The 24,468-nt window shown below is 36.7% G+C and overlaps 1 protein-coding gene across 1 annotated transcript in view; it reads right to left on the bottom strand.

The window, feature by feature from the left end:
- LOC101861436 (cilia- and flagella-associated protein 46) overlaps positions 1-24,468 on the bottom strand; it is a 79,176-nt gene that overhangs the window by 34,486 nt on the left and 20,222 nt on the right. Inside the window, exons 16-36 of the mRNA XM_035969346.1 lie at positions 23,713-23,844; positions 23,106-23,223; positions 22,584-22,601; positions 19,574-19,703; positions 17,766-17,900; positions 16,323-16,491; positions 14,575-14,708; positions 13,919-14,131; positions 12,971-13,196; positions 11,940-12,089; positions 11,114-11,224; positions 10,313-10,491; positions 9,147-9,278; positions 7,617-7,785; positions 6,459-6,683; positions 6,034-6,104; positions 5,311-5,386; positions 4,755-4,862; positions 3,675-3,825; positions 1,978-2,010; positions 438-491 (exon numbers count right to left, since the gene is read on the bottom strand). Of these exons, the coding sequence (XP_035825239.1) occupies positions 438-491; positions 1,978-2,010; positions 3,675-3,825; positions 4,755-4,862; positions 5,311-5,386; positions 6,034-6,104; positions 6,459-6,683; positions 7,617-7,785; positions 9,147-9,278; positions 10,313-10,491; positions 11,114-11,224; positions 11,940-12,089; positions 12,971-13,196; positions 13,919-14,131; positions 14,575-14,708; positions 16,323-16,491; positions 17,766-17,900; positions 19,574-19,703; positions 22,584-22,601; positions 23,106-23,223; positions 23,713-23,844 (2,734 nt within the window). The remainder of the gene's footprint in view (positions 1-437; positions 492-1,977; positions 2,011-3,674; positions 3,826-4,754; positions 4,863-5,310; positions 5,387-6,033; positions 6,105-6,458; positions 6,684-7,616; positions 7,786-9,146; positions 9,279-10,312; positions 10,492-11,113; positions 11,225-11,939; positions 12,090-12,970; positions 13,197-13,918; positions 14,132-14,574; positions 14,709-16,322; positions 16,492-17,765; positions 17,901-19,573; positions 19,704-22,583; positions 22,602-23,105; positions 23,224-23,712; positions 23,845-24,468) is intronic.

Below are 24,468 nucleotides of genomic sequence, written 5' to 3'. Positions count from 1 at the left end.
CCCCCCCCCCCTTTCTTTTATTTCATATTCACAGAGGGCGAGTCCTCAAATAAGAGTAAATGCCTTAGATCTAACAGTAAGAAATTATGATTCACAGCTTTCCCACTACTAGAGAGAAAGAGAGAGAGAGAGAGAGAGAGAGAGAGAGAGAGGGAGAGAGAGAGAGAGAGAGAGAGAGAGAGAGACAGAGACAGAGACAGAGAAGAGACAGAGAGAGAGAGAGAGAGAGAGAGAGAGAGAGAGAGAGAGAGAGAGAGAGAGAGACAGAGAGAGACAGAGAAGCAATGTACACGAGTTCCAAAATATATATCTGAGAACAATTTTGAAACTTCTTTCTAAGTGACTTAAACCAATTTTGACTGGATGCAAGAACATTATCCCCTTAGCATATTATCATTAGAGATTATAGGAATGAGTATTGTTTAGTAAAATGTTACCCTTTGACACCGTGCTTTTACTGTCAGACCCAGATGGCAAACGTCTTCTGGATCCTACACATGAATACAGCAATCGTGAGAACACAGACCATGTGAGGGGTGACAGCAGCAAAACATAATAGTATCTTAACACCGCGAAACAGGCTTTCTATAGGAGCATCTCGTTTCCTAGAAAAGACAATTTTGAAATAGCCTTTTGCAAAAGCATTATTCCTACCCATTTTCTATTCAGAAATTAGCCTTGGTACATTAAATTTGACAAGCACATTTAAAAAAGCTAAAGTAGCACAGATTTGAAGATCTCATTGTTAAAAAGCCTGTTTCACAGTGTACCATGGTTGAGTAGTAACACACGTTTAAAAACAAACAAGTGCCATTAGAGTGTACTGCACAAAAAAACATGCTTCAGTACTAGTTATAAAAAGAAGCACGGGAAGAAAGTTAGAGTTAAAATATAACTTTGACAGATAATATACTGACTGTTATAGGGCCTATCGTACATTAATATAAAGTTTTTATGCACGTCAAAGTTTGATCCCATGATCACAAAAATGTTTGACACTCAGCTATGCCATAAACTTCATTTAAGAAATTCAGCAACTTAATCATCTGGTCTGACACAGCACTAAAAATGGTCAAGATCTGATTTATCATCTGCTTGTGGCATAGATGTGGGGAGGTACTTACAACTCATCTTGGAACTACTAACTTTGTACCATTAAACCCACACACAAACACTTTTTAACTTACTATTTTGGGGGAAAACGTAAAAAGAGCTCGTTTTAAAATCCTGAATTCAATTTCAATACAGCATTTCATCTGTATTTGAACCACGATCTTTGGAAATCATATAAGCTTTCTTGGTTCTTTATTTCCTGGTTTATATAACCACAGCCTTGAATGAATCTGTCTTATTTTAATACCCTCCTAAATAACAAGCTTCTGTTACTAATTGAATTCAAATCAACTAAAGAGAATTCACTACAACGAGCACTTCCAACTATCCCTTAGCTGGCTTTCATTTAAAAGTAACAGCATCTGCAATATTTTTCATTGAATAGGAGTATCAAATAATACCAACATAAAGAGATGTCGAGAATCCTTAAGAATTAATTCATCTTGTGACTGATGAAGTTAGGAAAACCACAAACCATGCTTTAAGAGAATGACACATATAATTAAAAACAAACTTTTGTATATCGCAAAATAGTAGGGTGGGAATATTAATTGAGGACATTTCACACTCATAAGATGTAAATTGTGAGGTTAGCTCCTTCCTAATTACATTTCATCCAACTCCTGTAATGCTGCAAGTCTTAAAACACAGGCAAGTCCGGCAGAAATATTGGATCAAGTAGATTTCATCCTTATCAAAAAGAATGGAGAAATAAACTTCTATTCCATGACTTTCAACAACAGTGAAATACACTATACTGTTCACTTCTTAGGAAAATAAAGGGGAAAAGAACATTTTATCTTTTCCATACTGATGCCTCTAACATGAGCCCTGACAATTTGGAAAATAATAAAATAGGATTACCTTTCCCTTTTTTCACCTCAGTCGGTTTTGGAGCTGAGAATTCATTCAAAAATATAAACAATCAAGCAGAATGGCCATTAAAACAAATGGTGTACAAATCACTACAAAATGTGTGGCCCCTTGAGATACCATATATGGTCGCTTTTAAGCACAAAGGGGCTATCCCGAAAAATGCTGTTTTGAGTAAATCGAAGGGAAAGTTTTTGCCCCTTGTTCAGTTTCTTTAAAAGACAAGGAGAGTTTTCTTTAAAACCATACAAATACTCATACCAATGAAACCAAACTTCTCCTATAGGTTGGGCAATGCCCACTTTTGGTGCAGGTCAAGATTTCTAGAAACCCCCGAAATCTGGGTTAGCCCACTTGTCCTTAAAAGCGACCATATACATTCAAAGACATAAAGGTGATGACCAGCTGAGTTGTAATATTCAGGGAGTCATTGTGACAACTGTAGCATCTCACCAAGAACAAATTAGGCTAATACAGTAATGAACAGAAGCAGGGAGAGCAAACCACTCAAATGCACCTATCAACCACTCACAAATTATAAACAATACTATTTCTGCATGACTGGCGCATTTGAAATGAAATACAGCATGAAAGGCTCATGAATTAAAGCAGAATCGTGAACAGATGTGGTGGGAAAAGTAAGACTTGGTAAAAGTGAAGGGCATTCTCACAAAGCCACACAAAAATTTCTCAACAAAGCACAAATCCACTTTTATAGGTAATGTGGCAATCACTGACATGAAGGAAGAACAGCTCCATTTATGTTAAGTGACAAATCATCCGAAAATGAATAATCATGAAATAAAATGCTGAAGAAATGCTGGTGATAAACTTTAAATATAATAATAAAACAATTACAAAAACATAAAAGAACAGATCAAATACATTGGTATTTCTTGAAGGTTTACCATCGTCATCATTTTCCTCATCCTTTTCCTCTTCTTCTTCCTCGTCTGCCTCCGATTCAGAGAAGACGAACCAAAAAGTTACAAGCACAACTTAGTGCTCAACTACAACATGTGAAATACCCACCTCCTGTTTACGTCTAACAACTGAAGAAAACAGTTCCCTTAGTAAGCCTTTCATGCAATAAGATAAAATCTGCATCCATAATCTCTGCACATGGCTTCTATCTCTTTTATAAATCTATGCGAATTAAAAAGAATTACTTTTTTCTCAGTTTAGTCTCATGCCAGCAACAAATTCAGATGCATTCATCAAACACCTTATCAAACACAGAGACACAGCAGCCAATAACATATTTTCTTAGAAGCAAAGCGTAAGACTTTTGCACAAGAATCAATCTCTTTGTTAATAATAAATGTCTAATTACCTCAATCACACAACAGAACCTGTCCCAATCACCATGTCATTAGTTCACAAGCATAGTATATATAAATGCTGGACACATTTATTAATAAGTAGCAACCATCAACCACACGTTCGACTGTAAACATAAACCTTTTTTATAATAGGTTGCAATCACTTCATTACTTATTCTGTGAAACTCATAAATTTGACCAACACACAGATTCTAAAACTTCAATGCCTTATCAAATTCAATACAAAAATACATACTCCAGGTTTCTAGATTTTGTCATTGTTCCAGCCTCAAACTTTCCCTTTCTGCTGGATAAAAAACAGAATATGCTTCATTATCTTTAACACTCTGATTTAAAATGACTCACCTGGAGGCTCCTCTGGAGATTTCATATTGAGCAGAATGTCCACTGCCCATTCCAGCTGGTCCTGCACATCGCCCAGAGAGAAGTGGTTCGAGTAGAGCCACTGGGCAAACTCCAACAGGTACTCAACCTTCTGGAAGTCATTGCTCTCATTCTGTCAGCAGATAAATTATCATGTTAGGATAAAACTAACAGCAACATGGTAAATAAGTCATAAAAGAAGAGTGATTAGGCTTTTGTAGAATTGTAATGTCATGATTGGACCACTGTAGCATTGTAAAGTCACAAGAAGACCATGATGGTGTACTAATGCCATAATAAGACCAGCGTGAGTGTGGCTCAACAATGCTGAGATGAAATCACTGCATCTTTGCAATGTCATAACAAAATCATTCAAGTTTTATGATGTCATGACAAGAGTTTTGTATCTAGGTTTATTGGACGCCCTGTATGCAAAAAAAAACAAACCCACAGGACAAAGTCTTCCGAAAGTTGAGTGAAATATAAAGCAAAATAGGAACAATATTGAGCTATAAACTTTAAGAGACTGTTGAGTGGGTGTAAGTACAAGTCAGTGCAACAGTTGTTTTATTTTACCAGGAACAGAACAGACAAATAGGAACAGGCAAAACAAGTGCAAGGCATCTTATCAGAGAGTGCATCAACCACTCAAGCTTTTTCAAAGGTATGAATTACCTAAACCAATCATTACATTAACAGAACAGACACACACCCCTGATCATAATTTCCTGTAAATTTTGTTTTTAAAAAGCAACTATATGTATCAATGCTTATATGGCATTACACTCTAACTGTGATATTTGATTCTTGACAATTTTTCCAGATGCAACAATATTTCCTCTGAGAATTCACACCAAAAAATAACCCACAGTACTTATATACTATTTATAGTGCACGCTGACTGACATTTGATTTTAAGTGAGGAACAGTACAGCAATGGTTATAGAATAAAGAAAAAGTTGACATATTTCTTCAAGTTACATAATCGGAGCACAACACCATCCGTATGTATGTATATATCAATTATCAGTTTTGATGTTGTGGACAAGTTAAACAACATGCCTCCAAGGACTCAATGGCACTCTGATAGGACGCCAGTTGTTCAGCAGCTTCCTTTGAGCTGAGGGCCACACGACGCCACATGTGAGCCACAAAGTCCTCCGACTCATCCTGAAATTTAAAAAAAGTGGAGTGTATTCATACTCAATATCTGAAGGCATAATCATTTTCAAGTAATTTTGTATAGCATTTTCACACAAAACGGTGAAGAAAACAAGAATAAATATCTTAAATTTACAGATGGATTAAAAAAACTTTATCTCAGCTTGACTTACTTAAGGGCTATTTATATATTGATTTACAATAGAGCATTATGTTTATCCACTTAGGGATCTTAGTTTCTTTTATTTGAAAAAAGTTATTACCTCACATGTTTTCAACACTGCAAAAGAACTAAAAAAGGCTTCAACTTTCCCCATGGCAATAGTCCACAAGGCAGAAGCTTTGGAATTGCCACATTATTAACCAGAAAATACTGTCTACTACAGTCTCCAGGAGTATACAATTTAGTTGTTTTTTTCTTTCCTATTTTCTAGACATATCAGTTCATCTTTAATACCTTGAATTTTTGGATATCCATATGCACACTCCGCCCCAATTTTGCCTTCACCATGACTCTGTGCTTGAAGATTAACCTGTTGAAAAAAAAAAATACAGTATGACATCTAAAAAGTCTTTCACCCATTCACAGTGCCTAGTGAACAGATTCCCACAATCATGTTCAATATCACAAGTGGATTTTCATTGATAGATCACAATAACTAGCATGAGTTACCCTTCTCCTTGTTTTTATTTTGGTAAGTGTTTTACAACACTCACAACTGCATACGGTCATATGAGCGCGTGGGACACATTAAACATTTTTAATTTGGGAGGAATTAATTTTGAATTTTGCCCAAGTAGCGGCCAAAGCCTACTCTTACTGATTTTAGAACTACCAAGGGACCTCTAATGTGCGCAAATTGCACACGGGACCTCTGAGATTTTTCTAGAAAAATCAGAGACATGACAAACAAAACCAGCATTTTCACATTTGACAAAAAGTACATCTGATCAAATTCTGATGTGGGTTTTTTTTAAAGAACTTTCAGTCTTTAGAAGCTCCAGACATGAAAATTTATGTCTCAAGAAACAGGTAGGATGAGGAGTCAAAAACCCTGCCACACTGCATCTATGTATAAATTATAAGAGGGGTAAACTGTTTCCCAAAAACTGTCAATGTATTTCTCAGTTTACAACCAAAAGCCATGTCATTAAACAAGAAAAAAAAAACCCCACTTACAGTCTGTGTTTGGTACGAGGCATATCAGCCACAGCTTGATCAATGGCCTCCAGAGCTCGGATCCATTCACCCTGAAATAGGAGAAAAACACTAATGTACTTCAACAGACATTTTACACAAGCTGCTATACAAGCTAGTAGTTATTTCTGTCTTGAATATTATATTCCTCGGTGTTCTGTTTGCATGTATTTAAAAAGCAGGCATTCCAGGAAGATATCTATCAGATTGGATTTTCAAGAGTTTTTTTTTTTGAAGCTCAATTTTTCAGACATATATTCTCTTTCAGTTTTGTGCTATTCTGATAATGTTTATTTGATTTACCATTGACAAAGATCTGATTTCAAACCAGCAGCAGAATGAACACGATATGATGAGCAATCCACAGAACATAGAAAAAAGACAAGAGACAAACATAAGCCTCTTACTTGATCCGCATACGACTGGAACAAAACACCATACATGGACGCCCTCAGGGTGAGATCGTCCTCTGGCTTGCCAATCATTCCACTCTTCATTTTCTCTGGCTCTTTGGCTTTTCCCTGGCCAGCCTCCTGTGCCTTGGCCTCTTTATGGTCTTTTTCCTGGCTCTCGTCCTGATCCTTCTCATCCCCGTCATCTTTCTTTTCTTCTTCTTGCTCCTCTGGTTTTTCCTGAACCAATGAAAGATAAAATAGGATTTTTTAATTAACACTTTGTCAGGAAATATGATTCATCATTAAAATACAGTATTCCCTTAGACTTAAACAATCCAATTTTGTGAAGAAAAGGAATCTGGCTTTATGATGGAAAAAATGATGAAAATGTTCTCCTTGAGGCAAAAAAAAGCCATTTATTAACAAACGCAACAACTTGTTTTCTTACATATCCACATACTAAATGTTCTACTTTTTTAACATTAAAGCGGATAAGTCATTCCACCCTGAAGTGTTGGGAAATTATCCTAATGAGCATACTACCAAAAAACATGTCTGTTAAACACAAAATCCAAAATAACATGAATTTGTTCTAGAAGTGATGACAACATAGACTTTTGCCTGTTACGGTACAAGACTGTCAAGCACAAAGTTAGAAGGTAAAAGAAGTCATCACACTACACCATGAAGCTATGAATATAGCTGGCCTCTTCTTGAAATTTCATAAACAAAATAGAGGCATGACAGTTAAGTTTAGGATGTTACTTCTGCAGCTTTTTACTGCATTACAAAACTTGGGAACACTCTTAGCTCTGTTGGCACTGTGCTAAACTGCAGAGCGCTTTACAAATGAATAACTTTCCTACTGGAGCATTCATGAACTTACACTACTTTAGGATTTTTATGGCTTTTCACGTATTTTGCTTGGCTTAACCAACGCCAACAGACCACTTCTAAAAAAAGACCAAAAAAACATGCAATATTGTACAGCACTGAAATATAACTAGCATACATCAACAGGGCAATGTAACTGTGAAATAAAACTCATAGTCTGTAGTATGGCAACAGTACAAAGAGTACAGAATTCCTTCTTGCTTGCAGAGCCACAACGAGAGCGGAGCAGCCAGTTGTATAATAGAGCAGTATTTGCAGGACACGGTAGAACCTCACCTCTTTTTTGGCTTTATCAGCCGTAGCCGCAATACACTCCAAGATGATTTTAAGAGGTTCCTTTAGCAATTCTCGCTCAATAGGCTGGCCAACAAGAGCAATGCAAGTGTTCCAGAAGTGGCGAGCTGCAATCATGACTAGCTCATAGTTTCCTGCACTTCGTGCATATCTAAGAGAAAAGGACAATAAAGATTAACACACTTCAACCTTCCATGAACAAAAATTTATATTCTGATGCTAAATGTGCATTCACCATTCATAGTAATAAAGGAAACATCATTGACTGTCATATCAACTGCTCAGTCATACGTCACTTTTGAGAATGGTATATAGTGAGTATTACACTAAGCAGTAGATATGCATTCTTCACTAAAGTTGCGAAGAATATTGTAGGTGACTACATAGAAAAGCTACATAAATTGAAAACTACAAAACATAAGGAAAGTAGCATCAGCAACATACAGAAAAAGAAAGAAAACAAATGTTCCTCACTAAGCCTGAAAAAAGATGATCCTGATCATATATATTAACAAAATATTTGTTTAAAAAATCCAACTGCAAATACATGTGGACCATTTAAATATAAAGAGTCAATTTCTTTACTTTTATTTCTTATAACTAGGTATGAAAAAGCAATTGAACTCAGTATTAATATCCCTGCATATAATTAACATGTCATACCGGGAAATGAAATAGCTGATGCTCTAGCAAAGAAAGGAGCTAGCCTCCCTCAGCCTGATATTCCTGCTGATTACACCGCCTTCTGCCAAATGATCAAGTCAAATCTCAAGGAAGATTGGATGAATGTATGGGCTACGGGTATGACAAGAAGGATGATGTATGGCCACATGAATAAACCACTGGTCAAAGATCCAATCAACAAGTTGAGGAGGGGAGATCAATCCATAATCTTCCAACTTAGAAAACAACATGTGCTCCTCAATCAACATCTCAACCGAATTGGAGTAAAGCAGTCTGCTGCCTGCCCACAATGTGACTACCCCTCAGAGGCAGTGAAACATTATCTGTTCTTGTGTAGAAAACTAACCGATCTGAGGGGATGTTTTCTTCCCAAGCTACCCCACACATCTAACTGCCTCTACTCCTCAAGACAACAATTAGAACAGACATGCAGCTACTACAGAATGGCATCATGCAGAAGAGTTAACGCTCAGATGCTACTAGATCGCTATTAACAACAACAATTAACATGTCAGGGGTAGTGGACCAAATTATCCCATCTGATAAATGTAACTTTTCAGGGGAAGCAAAAAAATCCATTTGCATCTACATTGCACTTCAATTAAAATACTTTTTTTTCACCCACAGAGCATTATTGGCTACTTCCACAGCTAACAGTTTTGACACGAGGTACGACCTGTGGTGAACTTACACAAGCCTATTGGTAAAAAAAAGTCAAGGCTTGAGAGACAATAATTGGTCTCCTATCAGCGATACAAACTGAGGAAAAAAGAACATTCACTCAGAAATCACACAAAAATGAGAAGAAAAAGAGAGACAGACTCTTACTTCGTACTGTTCAGGAATGCCTCTAGAGCCTCCCTACGGAGAGAGTTTTTCCCCTTCATGTTGTCCACCAAGCTTTGGCCAAGGAGGACACTTGAATAGCACAGCATTTCCTGCTCAACGGCATAACGGTGCCTGTAGAGAAAAATGATAATTGCAAAACACTATATGATATATCCAAATTATCATGCTTATAATAAAAGTCAATACAATTTTATTTTTTTTTTTTTGCTTTTCACTTGAAAATAATCATTTGTAGTAAGAAATATATGATTCATCAAAATCTACTTTTAATTATCGTCTTCTTCAGGTGTCAGGTCTGGAAAAGACAATAATGACCATGATACCCCACTCCTTCCTGTTGTCAATAGTCTTTACCAGCTCGATTCTTCTCATTTTGTTATTTATTGCAAAGTACGAAGGTACATAAAGACCAAATACTTTTATGTCAAGAAAGCAACTTTAAGTTGACCAAAATAGTCAAGACAGCAATCAGACAGTTATGTCTGCAAGTATAAATGTTTTCGCATTCATATCACCTTGATCAAACAAGGTTCCTTAAACTTAACGGATCAGCCTACTGAAATAAAATTGACACAATAGTGAAATTTTATTACCATGTATTATACATCATAAGAACACCTCTGTCCTGTCTTGTTGTTTTCAAAGGACATTAAATGAGGTGATAATTTACCCGACGGACCCAAAAGTACGCCTGATCATGACTACCTTTACTCTTTCCTGCACCAAAAGCACATGTGAGCATTCAACAGTGTATATCAAGCAGTCAACATACAGGAGCTCAGGAGAACAGCTCCAGTAGGCTCAAGGGGCAGATCTCAAGGGTTATGAGCTAAAATATTTTTTTCATTACTGTTTCTGCTAATAGTAAAGTACTTGTTGCAAGTGGTCAAATAGAGGGGAAATAATCAAAAGTATTTTTTCCTTTCTGGGGATGCAATGTTCAACCAAGCAGAAATGGGCGTTGAAAATTTTGATTAAACTCTAGTGAGTCTGACATTTAGCAAGTAGACTATGAAGCTATCACATTCCTAAAACTGGACATTCATAGAAACATAACAAGCAAAATGCCTAGAGGATCTGGAATTTCAAAAACATCAGAAAAAAAAAGTAGTATTCACAATTAAAATTGCAGAAACAAGACTTACAAGTCCATCTTTCTGGTACGAGGCTGTGTTCCCTGTCCAGCAAACCGCAGAGCTTTCTTGCTGCACCGGACCACCATGTTGTGAAGGTGTGCCTCGTATGCCAGATATGTCAGCCGTGACCATAACTGTAGCTCCACAAACTTGTCAGACCACTTGGCATCTTCGATCATCTGCGCAATCTGCAAATATTATTCAACATTTGATCAGCTTTCTATACATGACTTAATAAAAAAGGCTGAATGTGGAAAGTCGCAACTAGGGCTTGTTGTATAGTGGGGTTATTTTCATAAAGAAACTTTTATGAGTACGTGTGTGTGTGTGTGTGTGTGTGTGTGTGTGTGTGTGTGTGAGTGTATAGATGTGAGTGTGTGTGTGGATAGGTGTGTGTGTGTGTATGCGTGTGTATGTGTGTGTGTGCGTGTGTGTGCGTGTGTGTGTGTGTGTGTGTGTGTGTGTGTGTGTGTGTGTGTGTGTGTGTGCGTGCGTGCGTGTGTGTGTGTGCGCGCGCGAGTATGTGTGCTTGAGAAGGCATGGGGAATGAGAGGTGAAAAGGGTAGTCTCATTTTCGTGCCATCAAACTATTGTTTTGGGAATAGAATTGTAAGAAAACCCTTAGATAAACCTGGTTCATAGAAATAAAACTTGAAAATATAAGTTCACAATTAAATTAATATTTTACTACTTTGAACAGGAATCAAGCTATCTGTTAATCCATCATATAGCATAATTTCAGAAATACCAGAGTTAAAATCACTGAGTTAAATATTCTGAGTAGGGTTTTATGCAGAAAGTAACACTTACATCTCCGATGAAAGGTACATCTTTGAACTCCATGATCCCATTCTTTGTCAAACCAAGCATTTCAACAGCCACTATAGCTCTTGTCATAGGTCGTTGACCAGTATTATTGTTCTGCAAAAAAGTATCACACTTTGGTAATAACTTTCTTTGTCTATAATGAGGCAACCAGCAACAAATATGAGGGTTACAATAATTTCATTCTCAAAAAGTATTGTTACACTTTGATCATTGAAGGAAAAAAAAAAAGCAAAATTCTTTTAAAAATGCATTTTAAAAAACTGCAATTAAAATAGAATTACAGACAACTCTTTTATGATTTAAATTGGTGTGGGTAAATGAAGGATGGTTAGAAATATTCTAATATTTCTCCTGCATGTAGCGTTGAAGTTTTTCAGAGCATTCTTTAATCAAGGTACTGAAACACATACATTACCATCACCACTCTGACACTGGCATACTTCACATGTAATTATTAATGGCAGGTCAAGGAAAAGTAAAGACTTTTTATTTCATGCACAAACCAAAGGTACACGTGATCCGCCATTTGTTGCACCACATATAACAAACTACTTATGTACAGAAACGACCCCTGTTGGAGAGATTTCTGTTTTTAAATCAATGAGATAAATATTTAGAGAGAGCTTTTCTTTCAGTCAGAACCCAATGTAAGCCTACTGATTATATGTTACTTTTGCGTTGTAAAGAGCTCAGAGCCTGTATACTTTAATCAGGGTTGAGAACTAGAGAAATGTCACATATTATTATCATTACTATCATTATTATAATACTTGACATAATTGTAATAAAAGACCAAAACAAAATAAACCTCATCATCTGTGCCCAGGAGTTTGGAGATCTGCTGCTGAGCCATCTGCTTGGCTCTCACCCATGTCTGTAGAATTGGGAGACGCATGAAGATGGGGACAACATCACGAGGATTCTCTCCATTCGTCACTTGCATGGCAAAGTCACAAACCTGGAGAAAGATCCACAGCAGGAAAGGGAAGATATAATATAAACTGTTTACAGCTTCTCCATATTTTCACTTTGGTAACTCAATGCCTACAAGTCTATTGGGTCCTGTCACTATAGACATATTATATTAGGTATACATTGTGTTCATAACATATTTCTGCGCCCTTAAAAATTCCTTTATGATCCAACGAGGAGCTCTTACTCTCAGGGCTTCTTCACTATCTGCAGTTCACAGGAGAAGCATCTGTGCCACAAAAATTTCACTCTTATACAAAATGCAGTTCCTACGTGACTAGCAAAGAAGAAATTCAATCTGCACTCAGATATCTTGACCGAGAATATTGACTATGCAGGTCACAGAACAAAATCGTTTACTGAAAACAAAATTTCACTGATATAACTATACTTTTAGAGTCACATTCATAAAGTATGCAGCCAAAAGAATGGCCCGAAGGTATAGATCATATTTGTAATCGCTGCTTCTAGCAGCTTGCCTAAGCCTTCGCTTCAAGCCATTTTGCGATTGTCAATTATAAAAGAGCTGATTATAAAACTGGGAAAGCTTCAATCAAAGGGACCCTTGAGAGCAGAAAATGAAAACTACAGCCAAAAGTTCATCATCTAACAGGAACAAAATAATGGCATTCAAAGGATTGAACTTGACAGTGGTGGTGAAAATGGTGAAAGACCAAAAAGCAAGCTCAAAAGGACAGCTAGACACACACACAACCAGCATCACAAGCAGAAAAACCTGGCCTTACAAACACACAAGGGAGAGTCCCGGACACAAGGAAGCTGGTTCTGCACAAGCATAAACAAGTAATTCTTCAGCCATATTGAAGTTTACAAGCAGTTTTACTCATCTTTACATTATGATCTCACCTCAATAGCCTTCTTCAAGTCTGGAGTAGCTTCAGGGCTGATACTGATACCAGGGCTCTTGGTCTTTGCTGGCGTAGGTGCACCTTTGCCTCCCTTGCCTTTGGGCGACAGAGGATCTCCAGCCTCTGAGGTACCTTTCTCCACCTCTTTGGGAGGCTGTGGCAGCCAGGGCCTGATGAGACCTTGAGCTAGGGCATTGCAAATGTTCACCAACATCACTGTCTCACTGAGGGTTGTAGAATAAAAGAAAGGAGAAAAGTATCATGTGAAAATATACACAGCATTGTTGGCTCACTGGGTGAAATAAAATCTCATTATTTCACCTGATATAAAGATTACTCAGCTTCAGATATCTCCATCTAAAAACACATCTACATCAACTTCAGACATGTAGAACCAAATGGTTTCACAGATGTACTTTTACTCTTCACATTTCTGGGTTGCCATGCATCTTCCATTTTCTTATTCTTCCTCTTTTTCGGACTATTGAATAAAAATAGGGCAGCCAGCTGGCCACAACCTAGCCAACCAGTTTAAAATCTTAGCCGGGCTAGAGTTAAGTTTCTTAACTCCGTATCTCCGAGGTGGGTAAAACCACAATGCTGGGACCCTCTTTTGGTACAAAATCTAAAAGTGACAAATACATCACTAAAGTGGTCATTAAGTCAAAACAAATGAACAATTTGACAGTTCTTCATCATATGAATGAACTCCTGGTAAAAGAGACCTGTTTTCGGCAATTGCCGAAAAGTAATTTGACCTTGAAGTGTCGTTGTACTGGAATGTGCCTGTGTCACTGCCAGCAAGATAAGGACTTAATATTAAGAACATTTCTATTAACTATTGACTAAATATGTCTCCTCCTCCTCCTCCTTCTTCTTCTTCTTCAGTTTGCTCCAAAAAGATGCCCTCTTTATCACACAAAAGATGCTTTTTTTTTTGGCGTACCCAGCATGTCCAACTTTCTTGAGGCCAGCAAGCACAGTGGTTAGATGAGGCACAATCTCCTTATGCCTGCCTTGAGTCAGAACGTGGTTGTTGTAGTTCCATAGATAGGCAGCAGCACTACAAACAATCCACGCCTCATCAAGCTCAATGCCGAGAGCCAAGCCACGGAGGAAATTGGCAGTCGTTTGCTCAGACAGATCTTTGATCCACTCACTGTGAACATAAGAAGAGACCAGGACATTTTTTTCTCTGTCTTTCGTTTCATTGTTTGTATATTTGAGTAAAGAGAAGCACATCAACACAATAATGGTCATGTAGTAGACGGAAGAAGCAAGACAGAGAGACAGAAACAAAAGCGGGAAAGAAAAGAAGTAGGATCTACCAATAGTGCCCTCCAACCACCCACAGTTCATTCTATTTTGCACCTACATGCAATATCAAGAATAAACCAAAAATGAAGTGTATCATTAGTGAGTCTGCAGAACATTTTTAACAGATCATTTCATGAAAGGACGTTGGAGAGCATTTTATCAGTATGCCATTCACATTGGTTTTAATAACACTTCCAAACTCATTTCTCATGCCTTTGTTCAGAAAGTTCTTACAGTGTAGGCCAAGTACATTCCTGGAATAGATCAGCAGCTTCCCTTACTTACCAGTACTCAATCCAGTCTGGGTCTTCCTCTGGCTTCTTGGCGACATATCCCTTGGGTCTCTTACTCTTGTCCTCTGGGGGAATGGGCTTGTCATTTAGCTGAACATTTTCAGATCGCAGCAGCTGAACCAAAGCCTAAATTTTTTTCAAAGGAAAAGAACAAAAATGAGAGATATCCTGGTGAAATCAGGCATTCGTCAAAATAATGATACTGAAGATATCGATATTTTTCTAGCGGTTTGGCAATTTTCATTCAGTTTTTGTCTTTTGTTCAATACCTTATATGTCCATCTAAAAACACATTTTTGTGTGGATTTTACTAAAAAACGTTGATTCAAGGCACAAAAAATGTAAATAATCAGTTTCCAAGGACTCTCAAGCTAAGGAAATCACCAAAAGTTGGTGGTCATTTTCTCACTAACTTTACCTCTTAAACTAGATGCCCCACCTTGTTCAATAAAAAATTTCTCTACTTCTATTCAAGATAGATGGGTATTTCTTTCATCAAAAGAGAGACAAATAAACAAGCTTTTTGATGATACCAAAAACTTCACATGCCCAAAAATTGACAAACGCTTGATTCCACCAAGTTGTGACACAAATTATCACAGCTTTGAAGCTTTTGAAACTAACATCCTTCTCAATAGACAAGATTTAAAATATATTAAGTAGCAATCTTAACTCACAGAACAGTTGAACGTGTCAAACGGCCGCCTGTATAAGACAATCACTTGTACAAGCGGCCACTTCTCATTTCCTCCCATGTGTATATTTTCACTTTACAATGACACTGTGTAAGATAATAATAATAATAATAGATAGCATTTGTATAGCGCATATCCCCGCTCAACAGCAGGCTCTATGCGCTTTACACTATATTAATCTCAGATGTCCATTTTTCTCCTCAGCAATGGGTGGCCGTCTTAGAAAATTTTGATTGTATTTACTCTTTTTATCCTGGCCGTTCCCCCACGGACGGTGTACCCGTCCTGGAGCCGCCGCACAATATGAGTAGGAGTTCAGTGTGTATATTTCAAAGTGCTATATTTCTTACTTATACTCTTAGATTTTAAGGAAATTTGGCAGTATGTTAGAAATTGAATGTAGTGTTTGTAAATGTGTGTGGTTAGGAATTACACCAATTGCAGCGTGTAGATTTTGAGGTGCATTCCACCCTCCAACTTGACCCTGACTGCCGCGCCCACGACGTCCCCTTGGATTTACAGATCTCCCCCTACCCATAGGTACTGCACAAATTCCAGTAATGGTCCCTTCCCCATTATCTGAATCGCTATTATTTGAGTCTAATTCCTGTTCGTTATCATCCACAGTGGAAATTACAGCACTTGATTCAGAGTCTATTTCATCAAATTAGTCTCATTCCCCCTCACAATCCAGCACCACTTAAATAAGTACTTCGTCGGTCATGACCGTGAGTTTTTAAGACATTTTTCAAGCTTCTACACATATGAGAAACAAAGAAAGCGCTGTTCATTGCCGTATTTGCATATTTTGGTAATTACAAGCAGAACTAGCTATTTGACCTGACCGTATAGCTGTTCTTAGTTTACTCGCAGCCCGAACTAGTCCTCGCTACAAGTATACTCGTAGCCCGTATAAAAAGAGTTAAGCAAAAGAGAATTTCCAGAACTTTGAGGTATCTACTTGTTTCTGTCCTTGGTTAATGATTAGAGCGTTTCAACATAATATAAAATGGAAGAACAAACCAGCCAAATACAACACATTTACCTCTCCATTTATGAATGCAACCTCAGACATCATTCGAATAAGGTCCTTGTCATACAGTGCCACCATCTGAGGTGTTGACGGACGACTCCCAACCCGGCTGCCTGTTCTTTTCTCTGGTTCATCTTCTTTCTCTTTACTCATATCACTGCGACTCTTGTCAGGTTTCGGGCTAGCAAAAACCACAAAAACATAGAAGGCTTATACACAGGTTTATACTCATACATGAGGGCAAATAAAGCACATGTTTACATCTTTGTGAAGGACCTGGTGCACTATAAAGATAAACTTAAGTTTTCACACAAAGAGGATTTAAATACACCATAAAATTCGCAGCATGTGATTTCTTTTATCTGAAAATGGAAATGAATACAACTCTCATCAGATACTTTTCTTCCTCCATATCTTTCGAATTTTAGTTCTCTTATTCTTTCATAGTGCTTAAAGTTTTCTTGATTTGTTATTATGTGTTCAGAGGTATTAATCCCCTACATGTTGCAAAGTTCTGGCTCATCCTGCAAATTTAAGAATAATCTAACAATTCATTGCAAAACAATTCACTCATAAACATAATTCAACAATTGGACAGCAAGCATAATATAAAAAAGTGCACCATTCAATTAAAAATTACTTCAAAATATTAGTTTTTTACATAGCAAAATCATACCTACAAAAATACGTTTTGACTTTAAAGCGCGGGTTACATGCAACGATAAATTGTACAAAAACTGGACAATCTATCGATCATGAGAAAAATCATCAGGTGTAACCACAAAATTGTATAATGTTTGGATGATTGGACGATGGCTTGAGACTGGGTCGAGAAATATCAAGCATTGATATTTTCCGTACGATCACTGTCAGATTTGTGGGGGGGGGGGGCTGAGATTTCAAATCACTTTAAACTTTGCTGCCGAGCGGGATTAAACTAAGGGTTCAAAATTTTTTAAATAATTATCACAGGTAAAAACAGATTTCATATTCGGAATAAGCGTAGAAAAATAAGCAAAGTCGTTTTCATGGAACCTGATTTGAAGCGTTATTATGTAAATTTTAGCAATTTTATTATTTAGTTGATCATCAATGGTGAAGTTGTAAATCAAGGTCACCCGGTGCATTGCACATATGCAGTCAAGTCAATGACTAGGAATCTCCTTGATCAAAAGAAAACTGGAAGATAGATTGGAACATCTAAACAGAAAACACTGCTCGATAAAACGGAAAGTTCTCGCAAACACCAAATCTGACACAATTTATCGTTGTCTGTAACCGGGGCTTAGAAAAAGGAAACCACCTTTGAAGTACAACTAAAATTCAAAGATCTCTTTCAAATAGACTACAGTGTGGAGATTTCATCCCTCCATATAAGAACATAAGATGAGAACTTAACAAAATTTTTTGAAATTTTAAAACAAAGATAGCAAACACTTTAAACTTCAAACAAACCTGTCAGCTCTCTTAGGTGGGACGTTTTTCCATCTCCCATCATCGTAAAGCAAGCAAAACCTGCTTGCCACACGACAGACATCCCAAACTTCTTGCTTGCGGGCTGTTTTAGCCAGGTCCCCCCACAATCTAGCTCTGAAATTATATTTCAAAAGTTCATATTCATTTATATATCATCATCATCCAGTGCCAGATCTGCGACAGACATCAGCGATCATGATTTTACATTCATTCCTTTGCTTGGATGCTCTCAGAAAAGCTACGTTTCCCTGATTTTTCCCTGTTACCCATTTGTTTAGGTTCCCTAAGTATGTTGTTCTGGGCCTACCCCTGCCTCGCTTGCCTTCAATTTTGCCAGTGAGGGCTAGATGTTCAAGACCCTTATGTCTATTCAGGTGTCCCAAAAACTGCATTTGTCGTTTCCTGATTGTTTTTAACATTGAGCGTCCCACGTGGGCTCCATCAAGCACTACCTCATTTGATTTCTTTTCCTTCCACAATACTCTTAGCAGTCTCCTAAGAAACCACATTTCTGTTGCCTCTATTTTATTTTCACTGTCTTTAGTGATTGTCCAGCATTCACAGCCATATAGAAGGGTTGACCAAACATAGCATTTCAGGACTTTCATTTTGGTGTTCATTGATATGTTTCTATTTTTCAGGATTGGGCTCATTTTATTGAAACTAGCCTTAGCCATTGCAGTTCTCCTTTTTATTTCTGCGGAAGATTTGGCATCAGATGTTATCATATATCCTAGATATTTAAACTGTTGGACTTGTTTGATCTTTTCACCTTTGCTAATGAGATTACAACTAGGATTTGCTGCTTTTTTGGATATTACCATGCATTCTGTTTTCTTTACATTCAACAATAATCCTTTATGTTCACTTTCTTTTACAACAGTATCTAGAAGCATTTGAAGGTCCTTTTCGGAGCCTGCTATTAAAACCGTGTCATCTGCATACCTGATGTTATTAATATTTTCTCCATTAACTTTGAGGCCTGGACATTCTTCTATGTTTCTAAGGATTGTTTCACTGTACATGTTACAGAGGTCTGGTGACATAACACATCCCATTTATATATAAGTTTACATAAAAATTTGCATAAAATTATACTTCGAAAATGTATATTCTACCATTTTAAATTATGGGTCTGTGTTCGTCAAGCATCAGTAAATATGTGAGGCAGTGTGGTGAAATCAGCCGCTCGTCAAAATAACGAAATCGGAGAAACTGGTCTTTTTCTGCCAGTTTGGAAATTTTTATCAAATTCTTATTTTTTGGCGTAACCTCTTTTAGCTCCATATAAAAACACATTTCCGTGTGAATTCTCCTGAAAAAACATTGATTAAAGACATAAAATATGTCATTTTTCAGTTTTAAAAGGCTCTTTGGCTATTGGAGTTACCAAACTTTGGCCACCATTTTCTCGCTATTTCACCACTAAAACAAGGCAACCTCACTTCCTTCAATCGCAAGTGTCTTTAAATCTATTCAAAATAAAGGGATATTTATTTTATTGGAAGCAAGGCGAATAAATAAGCTTTTAGAGGATACCAATAACTCCACATGCCCAAAAATTGAGAAGCGCCTGATTCCACCGCGTCATGACACATAAATCAACTTCTGAAAACATGACACAGGGCAAAATGAAAGGATAAAAAGTTTTCATTTTTACCGGTACTCTTTTTTCTATCAACAGTTGTACACGAACAGAATTGTTGAAAAAAAAATTACCACGATGGACAATAGAAGCTGATATACAAGTATATTTATATTCCAACTAAAAGATATTAAAAATATACCTTTCTCTGTCATTTTCATCTCCAAGTCTCTTCAGATGACCTTCAGCTTTCTTGACACAGTTGTTGAACTGATAGGCTTTTCCAGCTAATTGGCGTATCTTTGTCAGGGGGCCTTTTCCAGATGAAACATCTTGGGGGGGAAAAAACAATAATCTACAATGAAACCATGACTAATACTTTGTTTACAGAAGGAATCATCATTATAAACACTGTTTATATCTGGCCATTTAAGACTTCGAGGGTGTCAAGGAAACCCTAAGAAAACATAACACCACAACTGAAAGAGCTGCGGAGCTGGCCTACCATAGAAAACTGCATCTCCACTCGACGCTTAACGGCAACAGAGGATGAAAAAGTAAAAAGTAAAAGTAAGTATTTTAGACTTCAGGACAACATTGTATAGTAAACTGGTTTATCGAAACATAACCTCTGTAGATATGCCAGAAAAAAATCATTTTAAAAAAATAGCAAGATGACTTTGAAGTCTCATATTTACAGACCTTTGAGCCATGGCCCCATGACTCTACTGGACCTATCCACCTGAGTTTCAGAGAGACCACAGTTTAATGTACAGCAGTCCACACTGAAGCCAGTGTTCACTATTGCTGGCAAGCTGTTCAGACGTACTAAGCCAAAATTATTGAATTTTTTCAAAATTGCATTATCTAGGGTAATGATTGCATATAGATCTACTCATGAAATATTCGGCCAAAATTCAAAATCTAAATGTTAAGAAAAGCAAGAAAAAGTAAAGCACTAGAAACTTTTTGTTCTCCCACTTTAAAAATTTTGCTTTCTGAGCTTAGGACATTTGAACAGCTTCACAGCAATATGGAGAAGGGTAAAGGTACAGAACACAAGGGCATGACCTCAGACACATAGAGTTAATCTTATGGAACACAAAGAAACCATCTTTTGAGCATTATTGAGACAGAGTGAAATAGCACACACACTGTAGAGGAGTCTTTTTTTTTGTCTTTTTTTTTTTTGCAAAAAAATTGTCACATCATGACTTTTTGTAAATACAGGCGAGGAAGTTTGAAACATTTTTCAGGTACAAAAAAATGTTCTACTGATCAAAAACAATACCTAAAACCAAGAACAAGAAACTCTGCTGCTTATCTGTGAGGAGTAAGATACATTAAATATATTTTGATCCTGTGACTAACATTTGCAAATAATGATACTTTCCTATTCCAAACAAAAATTCTACTCAAGTGTGTGTTTTGTGAACACATAAAAGAAGTAGTTAAGACATCCACAAGTAACAGAGATTGCCTTTTCATACACCCTTAAAAAAGAAAAACCAGTTTCCTTTCTGAGGAACGAAAACTTTCATTTTGTGGATATTTTAACCAGTAGATTATTATATGTAAAAATAACATAACAGGAAAAAACTCTTTCACAGTAAATATGATTGTACATGGGAAAGCCAGTTTTTAAAATTAAATACTCGAAGAAAGAATAAATGGAGAAATAATAATAAGAGAGCTTATAATAACAACGGAAATTATAGACAACTCAAAACAAAAGAAAAGATATGAGATCTATGCATTCAAAAAATTAATCAAAGGAAATCTTAGCGTCAACTCAAAAGTGGTCAATCACCAGAGCAGGCATCAAATATGTGCTTGTCTTCATTTCTTAGATGAATCATGCTTCTCAAGATGGAATGATTATTGAATAACTTGCATATATGAGTCTACATGAAGGAAAATGTAGCAGCCTTCTGAATCCTGTCTAACACGTTTTATTTGGCAGCCCATCCATTCTCTCTCTCTCTCTTTCTTGATCCAGGAGGGGGTTGGAAGTGGGTGGTGATGCTTACAAACTCAAGTTCAGGTTTTGAAAATAACCTAATTCGTGTTGAATGGGCCACAAACAGCAACATTAAGTCAGTACTTTCCTTCACTGATGACCAGAGCGGTAAATATAAAGATTTTTATTCTACACTACTGTTTTCACCAAAGGTCCTTATCAACAGGCAAAATCTATTGACATATCAAGATCTTATTCAGCTACCTTTCATTTTATTCTATGAATATGCAGCAGTTTGTGTGACAATCCACATCTGGGTGTTGCAAGACACCCAGCTGAAGCAAAGTCAGTCATATTCTCTCTCGGTTGTGTCACAACACAGTAGAATAAGGTGCACAAAAACTTTTGGGAATATTGGAGGTATTGGTGTTATCTTATAACTTGTTTATTTATCTTGCTTTTGATGAAATTTGAGATATTTCTGATTAAAGGAGGTGTGGGTTACCTGGTGTCAGAGGTAAAATTAGTGAGAAAATGACCGCCAAAGTTTACTGACTTCCAAAGCTTGAGTGTTCTTGGAAACCCCTAATTTTCATGTTTTTAACTTTATACCCATCGCCAGGAATCCTTTTGCAGAAGGGTGAACTGGCAAAGAGCAAGATACCTTTCCAAAGTATGCAATGGCCTACTGCAAAAAGCTGGCAATGGAACCCACAACTCTCAAATCAAAGTCCAACTCATCCTTGCTAGATCAGGACCCAGTAGTTTATTATCATTTTTTTCTTAAGCAATTTGGGGATCACATGACCTTACAATCAGTATCTTTCATGGCCAGTATGTAAGTTTCAATCTATCTTTTCCATCTGGTGTACAACAGCTATTCAAAAATCACAAGTAAAGTAATTTTCTTACTTTACAGAAAGTGACACACTGTGTTACTTTCCTGCTAGGAAAGGGTAAAAAATGAAAAGGACCAGAGCCAAAGATGCAAAAGAAAATGCAAACATCATCAGATCTATAATGGATTTCCAAAATTATAAAAATAAGCATAATGTGGGATTCATAGCACAAGTGCAGAAAACAAAATCATATTTTCATTTTATATGGATGTGGAAACAAGCTTGTCCGAGTCAAATAATTAATGGGTGATCAGAATAAACAGTTGTGAAATAAAACAATCTTGAAGCAGGAGTTTGAACTAAACAAAATGTATTAGCAGTTGGATGAAGAGGGATAATCTTAGCATGTATACCTTGTCTGTCTTCTCGAGCTGAAAAGTTCATATTAGAATTTACATTTTGACTTTTAGAGAAGGTGTGACAATATTGACAGTTGTACAGGAAGTTTCACAAACAAGAATAAAAACAACAGTTAAATGACAACATGCATTGGGATCTTCCTCAAGGAAGACACTTCATCAAAAGTCTAAAGAACTTTCAGTTTCAAAATTGTCTGTCTATCAACAAACATACTCTGACAGGCTTAAGTTTAAGCAAAGAGCTGCTTATCTAGTACATTTGTAGCATGAACCCATACAAAACAGAAGCTGAGTTTCCCACAAATTCCTTGCATCTAATTCTTTAAAAAAGATTTTCTGTATGAATTCATTTCTACTAACTTTAATCTACTAAAATGCATGAAGAGATAAGCTCACAGACATTGTACTGACATCCTGTCTGAAAACCTTAATCACATGATCATTAGACAAAAACACTAATAATTTAAAGTTATCATAATATAAATAAATTGTTTTTAAATGTTATAACCACTCCACCTTTTGTATCATTCTCGCTGTCAAGGACCAGTAGAAAGGCATCAGGAGCTAAAGCCTCCCCAGCCTTAACCAAGAGAGATCTTTTCATTCGAATTGTTCCAGAATCTGCTTTCCGAGCCTAAAAGAAAAAAACAAAATGAACACACAGTGAGCCTCACAGACAAATGTGAATATATTTTAAAATGCACAAAAGTTTACAATCTACTAAATCTGCTTTTTAAAAAAAATTATTTTATTTCTTACTTTCAGAATGTTATTATAAAATTAATGATTGTGTGCATATTGAGCACAAATACAAGAATTCACAGACTCAAATTGAACAAATTGCAGAGAATAAGCTCTAATTTCTACCTCACTCTTCACATCATTTATATCAAATAAGTGAATTAAAATACATCACGTGGAATGAATGGAAACTAACAACATGAATAAATTAACAATGTCAAAAATTATCTCACTTTCATTTTGAAATTTACATTTAATCAGATACATAATATTTTCATTTTCTAAACCTTATCTAGGTATCAATTTGTCATTGTTTTTCAGGCATAAACAGACACGACCTATCATAAATTTGGTAACAAATCTTTTTAATAGATACACACACCTGCTCAATAATCATGGCTGCCTGGTCTTCAGGTCTGTCTGGCTGTTTGTAGAGCTGTGCTCTGAGTTCCAGACGACGAAGAGACACCTCCAGACGCTCGTGGTAGATGTTCCCATCATCTAAAGCCAGGGCCTGAACAAGAAATTGAGAAACATGAACAGTACAAAATGACAGAGTGTGTCTATACAACAAGTTTCCATATTTGTGTGTAGCTTTATATTAAAGGAAAATATTTGATTGCCTGTCAGTCTGTCAGAAAAGATATAACTTTTTTGCACAGGTAATGACTAGGTGATTTCTACTTCAGCCTGGTGTCTACCTTTGCCAAAATTTGCTGTCTGTTGTCTGCAGACTAACACATAAAAGCATCCTATTCTAGACTTTAGGATGTGCGACTTGAAAGAGCAAAACTATGGGTTTTATTCACACTACACTGAATGAAATTTGTATTTATTAGTAAAGTACTTGCTTTACCTTAGTCCACCCCATTGCCAAAGGGCACATGAAAATCACCAGGGACATAAATATGTGAATGATAGTGTTTGATGTTTCCTCCTTTGTGTTTCTTAACAGATTGCCTCACTGTGCACTTTGTATCCAACACCTCCTCACTACCCCCACCCCCGCCCCCCAAAATCACCAGACTGAGATGCTTGATCTGAATGAACCAGCCAACCAAATGATTACTATTGTGAAGTCATGGGATTGGAGCCATTGCTTCGTTTGTTTATTTCAGATATGACAAATCATTACTGT

The sequence above is a fragment of the Aplysia californica genome, unplaced genomic scaffold, assembly GCF_000002075.1.
Source record: "Aplysia californica isolate F4 #8 unplaced genomic scaffold, AplCal3.0 scaffold00138, whole genome shotgun sequence".
Lineage (NCBI taxonomy): Eukaryota > Metazoa > Mollusca > Gastropoda > Aplysiida > Aplysiidae > Aplysia > Aplysia californica.
Note: the sequence above shows the minus strand (reverse complement) of the source record. Positions and strands in the feature narration are given on the sequence as shown.